The 12,136-nt window shown below is 46.5% G+C and overlaps 1 protein-coding gene across 1 annotated transcript; it reads right to left on the reverse strand.

Annotated features, from left to right (window-relative positions):
* Positions 1-2,376: 2,376 nt before the first annotated feature.
* On the reverse strand, positions 2,377-9,521 carry LOC125506970 (calcium-dependent protein kinase 29-like). Its single transcript, XM_048671677.1, has 8 exons — positions 8,801-9,521; positions 8,160-8,283; positions 7,934-8,077; positions 7,690-7,842; positions 7,491-7,606; positions 7,227-7,394; positions 6,774-6,995; positions 2,377-2,754 (listed from the first exon to the last, which is right to left on the reverse strand). The coding sequence occupies exons 1-8, from the start codon at positions 9,353-9,355 to the stop codon at positions 2,575-2,577; spliced, it is 1,662 nt and encodes a 553-aa protein (XP_048527634.1). The 5' UTR covers positions 9,356-9,521; the 3' UTR covers positions 2,377-2,574.
* Between the last annotated feature and the right edge of the window lie 2,615 nt (positions 9,522-12,136).

The following is a 12,136-nucleotide window of genomic DNA, read 5'->3' on the forward strand; positions in this document are numbered from 1 at the left end:
TAGGTACATATAAAAGTAGTACTGATCCACGCTTCGATCCCTTTTGCATATGGGGCAATGAGATATTCGTGAACAAGCATCAAGTGAGGAAACTAATAAAGATTGTTAGATGAAAGAGACGGGTGATGGGAATTAAGCTCTTTATTTACACTTTGTACAAGACAACAGTGAACATTAGGATGGTAAGTAATGTGCTGCCTATTCCCCCTTCCCACAACGAGTTACTCTATTAGGCATGGGTATCTAAAAGTTTTCTCTTTTCTGTGGTTTCCGAAGCAATTTACTAATGATTACCTTGCAATCTACATGACTGGAGTGGAGGCAACTAAGTTTAAAGTATATAATTCATACTATCATGACAATGGTCTAGAAGTCTTCCTGAAGGTGGTGAAGGATGGGCAGATGATCGTCATAAGGGGATGGACAACAGTTGTTCGTGCCTATGGCATGCAGGAGGGCACATTTTGGGCATTCCACTTCTTCAACAACATCGGCATCCAAAATGCTTTACACTTGTCTCTTCACCTTTGCCGCCTCTAAATATTGTGGTTCATTATAGTTAATTGCTGCCTAATCCTATAATTACTGAACATATTCTACTAAGAATTTTATTTATGGATTGGTTGTTGAACCATTGTGCTTAGAATTTGAATACCACGTTTCATATTTCAAGAATTCCAATTCAGATAATAAATTACAGGGAAAATAAAATTAAACATGAGCGAATAAAATAATGTACACACGGTTAGAAAGAAAACAACATGTGCGACGAAAAAGTAGAGAATAGGCGGTTCTTTGACGTGAAACGTTTGCGATGGCCGATGGACGCACACACGGTTTCCTCTCTATATGCGTGTGTGATTCATGGTAATACGGAAAACGTTTCAAACCTGTATGCGTGTGTAATATTGCACAAAAAAATGACAATGCATATATGGAGCCCGTGTGTGATAGGAATACCTATCGCACACAGTTATGAAAATGGACATGTTGGCGATAGTAGAGGCACTGCACACATTTTACATTTTTGAACTGTGTGCGATAACATACCCATCACAAACACATCGGTAGATTAAATGTTTGTGATATCCACCTTTTCCACACGACTATAGCGGCGTAATCATTTTGGATGTCTCTCGGATCAGAAACGTAACTTCGAGATGTAACGTTTGGGACGGGCGTGACTTCTCATATGTTTAGTCTATGGCAATCGTCAGTAACTGCTCGCCTATCCCCGACGGTTTCTGGGTTGTGTGGGAAGGACCCCCCCTATCGCACACAATGATGAGGCGACGGTTTAAAACTCTGTCGCGGGAAGGGGTAAAAAACATTTGTATATCACATAACGGTACCAGTGATATATGGAGTTGGAGTTAGGGTTGCTGGAGGTCCAACGGGCCCACAAGCTTGTAGGGTGCGCCCTAGGGGGTGGGCATGCCCCCTGAGCTTGTGGCTCCTAGGTGGGCCCCCTTTGATATATTTTCCACTAGTATTTTTATATATTCCATAAAAATTCTTCGTAAATTTTCAGGTCAATCCAAGAACTTTGATTTCTACACAAAAACAACACCATAACAATTCTGCTGAAAACAACACCGGTCCTGGTTAGTTTCATTCAAATCATGCAAATTAGAGTACAAAACAAGAGTAAAAGTGTTAGGGAAAGTAGATACGATAAAGACGTATCAGTAACAGGTTGCTTGTGGCCATAAGCTTTGCTCTTTAGTGAGTTCCTCACATCAAAGATTTATTTCCTTCGTGGTTGTCATGTAATGGAGTAGTTTCTCTATTTTCCATGTGGTAGACCCCAGTTGTTCAAAGCTTTTGTATTGCTAAGTACGACTTTGCAATCAGAAGACATTCTACAAAAAATAAACAATTATATCATTGGGATCTAGACAAGAGTTTAGTGATATGGAAGTCTTTTTTCCTTTCGCTCGCAATAACTCACCAAACACGCCGGTAAAGCTGTTTGGATGATGAAATTATGTTCAATACTTATGGGACATGTAGTGGCTCTACCTCCTAAGTCTTTCATATTGGCGGCAGATACAATACTCAGGCAATGCACTGTACTAATATAGCTTGCTTTATAATTATAAAGCCAACGTCTGCTATTCTCAAGTGATCTCAATACTTTCTTTTAAGCGTTTAAGCTATCAAGCTACCATGTAATGGAATATAAGTATCTGTTAAGTTGATTCTGAATCAATATCATATGCATGGTTTGAGTACTCAGCTCGCTTTCACTTTTTGTGCCATGGGCGCAACGGGTCATCTAGTAATAAAACAGATGACATGGTCTCGTGGAGGCAAGTACAATACAAGTATTTCTGACAATTGTTTGACACCCGCATTTGAGATAATCAGGGTTAATGACCTCCATGATCGTTTTGCATCAAAAAATGCGGTGACCTCTACATGATCAAGGAAAAGAGATACACTTATTACACACACACTTTCTCTCCCTCTCTCTCTCTCCGTGTATGTGTGAGTGAGTGAGTGTATGTGTGTCTGTGTGTGCGTGTTACAAATGAGCATGCAAGTGGAGTCACACTTTTCTCAGCTAATGTCCTATTGTTCTTTCCCAGCACCACCTAGCAGGCTGCTGGGATCAAGCTTTAGAGACACGTCCTTGAACATCTTGCGGCTGAGGGTATTGAAAATTGCTCTTGAGTACTGTCGTGATGCATTCCTCCAGTCCACTCCAGCTTTCATCATTAACTCAAACTCCTCATAGCTTATCTTGCCATCCTGTAGCACACATGGGGGGTTGAGTTAGCTGATATACTTGTTGAACTAGTTGCCTAGTCATTTCTGGTTTCTGATGATTCACATGATGTTTTTTGGGGGGGGGGGGTAAACTGACAAGAGTTATGACTATTCATTTAGAAGAATATAATTGTCTTGTTAATTAGAGAATACCGAGGGAAAACAAGATCCAAAGTGCACGAAGTCCCAATTAGCTATACAAAATAGTGAAACACAAGCACAAATACGCTAGCGAGCATGACCGAATTATCAATGACTGCCGACAAAGCATGATCCCCCAAAATCATACCATCGACGACCCTCCATCGAACTTGCCATATCTAGCTTGACCAACTCGATGAGGGGGATCAAGACCCCAACAGGCTTTCCAGGAATCACAGAACACTGCACACCAGGCACCGCACCACCACCTCACAACCATCAACGCTGTGGAAAGTGAAGAGAACCAAAACTGCTATGGGAGGAGCAGAGACGAGTCACCGTGACTCTGGCAGCGGAGAGAGAGAGAGAGAGAGAGAGAGAGAGAGAGCACCTGTAGGACCATGTCTTGCATGAAACCTTCGACCCTCTCAAGACAATGGCAACCTAATGCTGCAAATCGACATTCACCATGCTGCCATGCCCAACGAAGCCACCCGACACCTCCTTCCATACCACCATCCCAACATCTAGCACTTACAAGAGGCTAGAATGCCACACGACATGACTGTGATGTAGCTCAAGGTGCACCGAGCGACTAAGGGGGTGTTTGGTTTGAGGGCAAGGCTAGGTTCGATGAGGATATCGCACCACCTGGTTAGGGATAGCCATGTTATTTTGATTAGTAGGGTGGGACTTGATACATTGGATAAGCACTTTTTATTGTTTGGTTGGAAGGACGAGAATTGGATAGGTTGTTCTAATGACCTCTTCAGTATGAGATGGTGAGATTACCCATACACATGCATTTTTAGCTCTTTTTTTGAAATCTCATTATACCCTATTCTTGTACTGTAATCAGTTTTGAGACCATCCTAACTAGCATAAAAATAATTGTTTTTATATTAAACATCAAAACAATAACAATAGTTGTACTATATGAGCTGGTTTGAAATACAAAATTGGTGCCACAAATAACTTAATCGGACCACCCACTTCCCTCCCTAAACATTTGGGCGGACAATCCAGATAGAAAATCTCCATGCAACTGGACTCCCCAAAACCAGCTCCGTCCAAGTTGTGTATCAACCCTCATACCCGTCCCATATGTTGTGCGGATATGGGGATGCTCAGACACAGTGACCACATCGGTCTAACGGGTGGGACCCCTGTGAAACCCATCGGTCTGCTAGCTTCCTGCTCTGATTTTGTGAGAACACATTCATGACGCTACTCTTGCTCATAACCCGAGGTACCAAAGTCTTCTATTTAAGCTGGCCAATGAGGGAAACCCTAGATGCCCCTATTTTCCTCAACTCATTTCTGTTCGCGCAACCAGCACTCGCTCCATCTGCTTCCCCTTCCACTCGGACCTCCCTATGGCCAAGATCGACTGAAAATAACCTACTACAAGCTGGTCACACCTTGAGCGCCGCCCAGATGTGCGGCACCAAAGAGTGTCGTCCGAGGAGGCACGTCGTGCCACTCAAATTATGGTGGGGCAGGAGGAGGTACCAAAGGGGGGTGTATCAAAAGACATGGAGGAGGAGGCAGATGAGGCACCGGGAATGGAGGTTCAGCTCGAGGGATTTGGCATGGAGGATTAGGAGGTGAAGTTCCAACACACCCAAGCCATGGAGGTGGCACTACAGTTCAGGGCTGAGCAAAACCGCCATCCTTGACTAGATGTAGTTCGAGTAAGAGGTCGAGGCAAACCGCCATCGTATCCACATGGCCGACTTGTGGCAGGGGCAGCTCTTCACGGACCTCGACGATGAGGAAGAGGGCACTAGAGCTTTGTTGCGCCGCCAATGACCACGAGGCAATTCCGACATCGCCGATGATGACGAGTAAATTAGGGTAGTTTCTTTGTCTTTAGCTTGTCTGCTTCATCTAACATGTACTACATATGATAAAATGAACATTGGATGGTTAGTATGGGGTTTGCAAATAGGGGTAGTGATTAGGATGACGAAAAAACCAGGGGCAGACCAGAGCTTCCCGCGAGTGCATTCACAGACATTTAGGGGGTTAGTAGATACTCGGATTTGTCATGTCTGGTCATCGATGCTCTAAGTGCACCCCATGACCATCACACTATGATCTAGGCCCTGACTTTCTAGCCAAACCTGGCCTATGGGTGGCAAGGCCCGACACGTTACGTCCCAGCCATGTGAAGGCCTGGAACTACTCAACCCATGTAGGACCTTTTATAAAAGGGACGTGTACTGTCGGCCTGGCAAGCCAGCTAAAAGGGCGGGCCAGCATGACACGTCGACATTGTTGCGCCCAGGCAGCATCTACCACCACACAAGCAACGCATGCACCATTTCTCATTGGATGGGCGATGGATGTAACGAACTTACTACACAACGAGCTTTGGTGTGGTGATATGTGATCACCAGGGAAGGGTGCGTGCGGCAAACAGAGTTTACTTTGAAAGAGTTCAATTTTCTATAGTAGCAGAAGCCATGTCACTTCGTCAAGTCGTAATCCTGGCCAATAACACTAGTATAAGGAAGATCACTAGCATCTGATTGCCTATCATTGATCAACAATGAAACTTTTGGTTCAAGGCTACTCAGACACTTTAACCAAAGTGCCCATAGGAGGGCTCTGGGTAGATGCCTTCCGCCGTGCTTTTTCCGAATAAACTCAAAGACATATTCAAAAAAGGTCGAGGGTTTACGTTTTGATAGGTATTAGAGCCATAGTCCATGATATTAGAAAATGTGTCACAAAGTTTGTATCTTGTACTTTTATCCCTGTCAATCGTTCTTATAATGAGGCAACACATGTTCTGGCTAAATCGGCAGAGCATGATGTTTGGTCCTGATGGTTTGATGAGTTCCCTCATGTAATCAGGATCAATATCTGTAATGAACTATTAGCTTGCAAAATGATGTTATATTGTTAGACGAAGGGTGTAGTTTTGAATGGATAAATGGGCGCAATTGTTCATTACCTAATAAATAAATAAAACACGGTCTCTCTTCCAACCGCATGGAGCCGCCGCCGCAGTAACCCAGCATCCACCTCCCATTCGACAAGACCAATGGTGCCCGCAAACCCCACAATGGCATGTTTGAACCGACCGCGGGACAGGACCACGCCATCACCCAGCCGGCCCGACTTGGTCAGATTAGCTATAGTGGGAAAGGCATAGAGTCCAACTTAGCAAATTTGCTTATGTGACAATGAGTTGAGTAATATAGCTAGTTACTCATACTATGGTAACATTATATATACAAAACAAAATGAGTCCATAACCTAATAAATAAAACTTTGCATGACACCACATACAATATATTACGTAGTATTTCCCACTATAGATGTACGAGTCGTAATATAATCTAGAGTCTTTACGAGTGCAAGTTAATCCATTGTGGCTAGTCTATGGAAACAAGGGAGACCCGTTCCAGATCCACGACTTCAGTTTGCCGCCAGGCCAGTGGAGAACGTGGCCATGGAGGCAAGAGGCGCCGGGAACAACCGATCAAGCGCGGCGGCGCCGCCAAGGACGCCAGATCCGGTGCGCACGCCGTTGTATGCGGCCCATATCCCGCCGCCCAACCACCGTGGCCCGCCTCCACAGCAAGTTGTCGTGGCCAAGCGCACTACTCCGCAACTCCGCCGCTCCAGGACCACCGGCCTGTTTCCTTGCGAGCTCCGACCACGCCGTCCCCGCATCTGCCGCCGCACCGTACGTCGCCGCAGCGCACGAGAGGAGGTTGCGGCTGGTGGCTGCGGCTAGAGTTTTTGCCTCCCGTGTCGTCTTAAGGAGCGACCCGGGGCAACCCAAAGCGTCTTTTTGCGTTTTCCTGTTTCTGGAGGTGTTGATACTTGATAGTGAGCTTGCTAACCTTGTCAATGTCAACGTCGAAGATGATGTCCTCGATGGCCTTCTGGTCGCCTCTTGGGGATAGCGCTTCCTTGAGCTCTTCCATCTCGATGAACCCGCTCATGTTCTTGTCGAAGTAGTTGAACACCTTGGGGAGGTGTTCCTCGCTGCGGATTTTCTTCAGGTGAATGGAGACCGTGACAAACTCCTTGCAGTCCAAGGTGCCATTTCCATCTAAGTCTGCCTAAAGATTAAAAACTCAAAATAGTTAATCTTTGAAGTTTAGTTTACCAAATTGTAAGCTCTATGAATCATGGAGCAACTGGTGGTTATTGTTTAATAGTTCAATGATATGGTAGGGGTCACATAAGTCAGAATTCTGAAACACCAAGATAGAAAAAGAACAGCTCCCCAATGTCTGCATTCGAAAATGCTTTAGAATTATTTTGGTAAAAGTGAATGTGCAGGATCTCACAGCTTCCATGAGCATATCCACATCTGTATCATGGACATTGTTCCCTATCATTTGTAGACCTTTCCTGAGCTCCTCAATTGTCAGGTGCCCATCCTTGTTAGTGTCCAGCATGTGGAACAGTTCCGTGATTGCCTCCAGCTCTTCAGCAGGCAAGTATTCCGCCACCACCTGGCCAATAGACACATAATTCAGCATATATATGTTCATCAAAATCCATAGTCCCATAAAATAATAGTTAGGAAAAATGATTATTTGTGAGCTCACAAGCAAGGCCTTCTTCTTGAACTTGTTCATGACAGTGAATTGCTTTAGCCTTGACCTTACTGCTTCACCAAGAGGAATGTTTGGAGCAGCGGTGGAATTCTGTATCCATGGATGCTCTTCATTCTCGAAGTTGGTAAACCATTGTTAGATACATGCTGATCATCTCAGAGAAGTGGAAGGAATTGTGAGATCTACTGACCTAAAACTTGTTGAGCCGTCAATCTGGCATAAGGGTTGTTTTCAAGCATCCTGCTAACAAGATCCTTGGCGTTGTCTGACACCTTCGGCCAAGGCTCGCGCTCGAAGTCGACGCGTGATCGGATGATGGCCTGCGCAATCCCTTCGTCCGTTTCTACAAAAAAGATGAAAGCTGAACCTGATCAGTTTGTGAGCATGAACACAATTTCGGAGTTCTATATCAGATTCCAGGAGTACGAACTTACCGGCCCAGAATGGAGGGACACCACATAGCAAGATATACAATATGACGCCTGCACTCCAGATGTCGATTTCCTGTCCATAGTTTCTCTTCAGGACTTCAGGCGCCATGTAATAGGGAGATCCGACGATCTCACTGAATCTTTCACCTGAGGACCGCACATAACTAGAAAAATCATGTTTCATATTTGTGATATGTATAAATCGTATTAGAAGCTCAGAAGTTTATACCTGGCTTGAAGCACACGGAGAGTCCGAAGTCGATAACCTTGAGAGGGGAGCTCTCAGATGCATTGGCGTACAAGAAATTCTCAGGCTTAAGGTCCCGGTGCATAACACCGTTCTGGTGGCAATGCTGCAAAAAGTGTTGTGTTTCAGTCGCTAGATCGAGTGTGTACAGATTGTGCTGATTATTGGTTTCTTTGGAAAATAACGGATTCTACATTTTGCATGGCATGACAAAAAGTAGCATAATCTTATATCGAAATATGTAAGTATTGTATATTCTGAAAGATGGTGACACATTCAAAGTTGAGTCCTTAGTCATGTAGATAAACGTTTATACTATATACATCTTGAACCACATAGCCCGTAAATATTTTTAATGATATTTGTGCATTTTAAATTTTGGGATGCTAAATTCTGTTACGTGGGTAATGTTTGCAATGCCCGGAACCGTCTAAACTTATGTGTACAACGCCGTGTGCTTCAGCGTTAAATTCTCTTGACCATCTGATTCTGTCTTGACCATTTGAATCTCGCCTAAAAAAAATCTGAATCTGTCTTCATTGTGTTTCATGTACTTACAACCAGACCAGTTAATAAACAAACTAGCCAAAAACAAACGAAGAATTACACCTAGTACGACGTACCTGCACGACCTCCATGATAGTGCGCATGACAGCGGCGGCAGCACGCTCGGTGTAGTGACCGCGCACGACGATGCGGTCGAAGAGCTCGCCCCCCTCGCACACCTCCATGACCAGGTGCACGGAGTCGCCGTCCTCGAACGCCTCACGGAGCCGCACGACGTTTACATGCGAGGGCAGCGACCGCATGATGGCTACCTCGCGCCGCACGTCCTCGATGTCGACGCTGCTCCGGAGCTTCCGCTTGCTGATCGACTTGCACGCGAGCTTCTCTCCCCTTGCCGCGTCCATGCACCGTCGCGTCACCCCAAACTCGCCGCGCCCCAGCTCCTCGCCAAGCTGGTACCGCCGGAGGAGCTCCTCGGTGTTGTCGGCCGCGGCCAGGCCCTTGCCAAGCACGGTTACAGGCGGCTGGGCCGTGGCACGCGGCGTGTCAGTGACTGAGGACACCGTGGAGAGGCACCGGAGGTTGGCGCCTCCTAGGCGTCCGCCGCGTTGCCTGGGAGAGCCACCGCCACGCCGCTTGAAAGATGGCCGGGCAACACAGCAGTTGCCCATGACCGCTTGCGCGGCGTCACGAGGTACGTCGTTGGGCAGGAAAGAGTGCGTGCTAGCTTCCGGCCGGGAATGTGCACCTGGCTACGATCTATGGATGGAACGGATGAGTTGTGGCCGATCTCTCTCTTCCTCTCCCTCTAGCTAGGCAAGGAGAGGAGGAGAGAGATGGAGGGGAAATGACCCTTGGAGGTGGTTGGTTTTGAGAGAGAGGGAGTCCCACTTTTCTCCCGACTTCTTAGCCGTGGTTTTACTATTTTTGGCTTTATCATCATCTATCCTACTTATTCTAGGAGCATAAGAATTTTACGGACCTTCAATATATTATTTGACCGCCCAAAAGATGTTAGGCTCCCACGCCCACACTTGCTCGTGGCCACTATAGCACCGACGACTACCAATAGCCTCGATGGGCGCCACTCCGACGCCGCCGACCACCGCTCCCTGATGGCCTCCCCTGCCCCACCGGCGGGCGTGCCCATGAGCTTAGATTGATGGACTCTAGCCCCACCTCCTCCAGATCTGCGAGCCCCTCCGCCCCACCTCCGCCGTCCTACCCGCAAGCGCTATGCATGTAGATCCTCACGTCCCTAGCGGCCCGCTCCCCGCACCAGCTGTTGTAGGGTGAAACCCTAAGTGCTGATCTTCTTCACACTTGGAGGAGAAAAGGGAAAGAACTACAAGAACACAAAGGGGAAACACTCAAACAAACCCAAATCAAACATCCACTAGAATAACGCACATGAGATCCACAAGAATAACATGAACAATCAAGGGAAAATAGCACAAAGGTAAAGGTTCTTCTCAAATACAAATGAAATAAGGTCTTGATGATAGTCTTATCCAACCCTAGGAGAGGAGGTCTTGATATCCACTTGGGAATCTTCTCCTAGGAGGTCTTGATCTCCAAGGGGAGAGGTAGATGAGCAAAGCTCTCTCTAAATCATGCCATATGCTTTGCTAACCTAACAAATGGCTTAGGTACAAAATATATAGGTGACTCGAGGTGAGGGACCAAGAGGAGGGGCAAAAGGGGCATTTCCCGTTCAACTCACACGAGGGCCCACGCATGGGCTAAGTTGGCCCCACGGGCATGGGGGTCCCGTGTGCACTGTACACGCCCGTGCGCATGGGGTAGCCAGCGGCTAAGCGGCAGGGCTCCTATGCACTGAGTCCTGGAGGCTCATGCGCACGGGATGTCCGAAAAGCCTCTGGATGGGTCGTGCGCACAGGGTCCAGGAGGGGCAGTGCGCATGGGGTCACCTGGGTGCATCTTCTTCTTCCAATTGCTAGTCTTCGTCTTCCTTGTGTCCTTCCCATCCTTCCTCTTGGCGAGGCTCCTTAGCTCCTTGGTGGGGGTCTTCCTCATGCCTAATGACACACAAAGTTCCATGGTGTGGTAGAAGCCAATTCCCATCCATATTCGTGTCAAGCTAAAAAAGGAGTGAGTTCACCTCACTTTCTATAGCACGTGCACGAGCTCTTGTTATGAGTCCACCTGGTGTATGATGACTTGGTGTGGTGTCCATGGGATGACCGAAGGATCCTCCGCATCATCTCCCCCCTTGGGGAAGATCCGCGCTCGGATCGATAGCATCATCACCATGTAAAGGAGATAGGTCCTAGATGTTGAAGATGTCGCTCACATTGTACTTGTCGCGTGGGGTCGACCTTGTAGGTGTTGTCGTTGTAGCGTGCTAGCACCTAGAAGCTTGGACTTAAACTCGGTGGGGGAAGTGGTCATTGCGTAGTGTAGCCACACAAGATTTCCGAGGATGAATACCATGGGGTGCTTGTTGGTGTTGAGCTTGGTGGCGAGGCGTTGTACTTGGCGTTCGGTCGTGTGCCTTGTATCTTCATGCACCTTCTTGAGGTAAGTTGCTCCTATATGCTCGCGTCCACGTTTGCTCCCTCTTGTTGTGGTAGCGGGAGGATGTCCAATGGCAACAATAGGTTGAAGCCATAGACCACATCGAAGGGGGATGTGCTGGTTGTAGAGTGTCATACTCGATTGTTGGTGTACTCGACTATGGCAGGCATTCTTCCGACCGCTTGATATTTTCTTGGTCAACACGTGGAGGAGTGTGGATAGTGTTCGGTTGGTGACCTCCGTTTGGCTGTTGGTTTTCTTGGTCAACACGTGGTGAAGAGTAGCTTGATTCTAAGTTTGGCGCAAAGTGTCTTCCAAAAGTAGGTTAGTAACTTGACACCGCGGTCCGATACAATTGTCTTGGGAACTCCATGCAATCACAAGATTTCCTACAAAAGAGATAGGCAACATGTGAAGCACCGTCCCTCTTGTTGCATGGAATAATATGTACCATATTAGGGAAACGGTTCACAATGACAAATATCGAATCTTTGCCGTTTTGAGTTCTAGGCAAGCCAAGCACAAAATCCATACTAATGTCTTCCCATGGGTGATATGGTATAGGAAGTGGCATATGTAGACCATGAGATTGAGCTTGAGACTTAGCTTTGTGACATGTGGAGCACCAGTTGATGTATGCGCGACGTCAAGAAACATCTTTGGCCAGTAGTATTTGTTGGAGAGCATCATAAAGGGCTTGTTGTGGTGGAAGTGTCTGATATGTCTTCAACGTATCTATAATTTATGAAGTATTCATGCCATTTTTACAACAATTTTATATAGTTCTGGTGCACTTTTATATGATTTTCATGAACTAACGTATTAACCTAGTGCCAAGTGCTAGTTGCTATTTTCTTGCATGTTTTTGGTATTCCAAAAAATCCATGTCAAATGAAATCCAAATGCCACAAAAA

Source organism: Triticum urartu, chromosome 5, assembly GCF_003073215.2.
Source record: "Triticum urartu cultivar G1812 chromosome 5, Tu2.1, whole genome shotgun sequence".
NCBI lineage: Eukaryota > Viridiplantae > Streptophyta > Magnoliopsida > Poales > Poaceae > Triticum > Triticum urartu.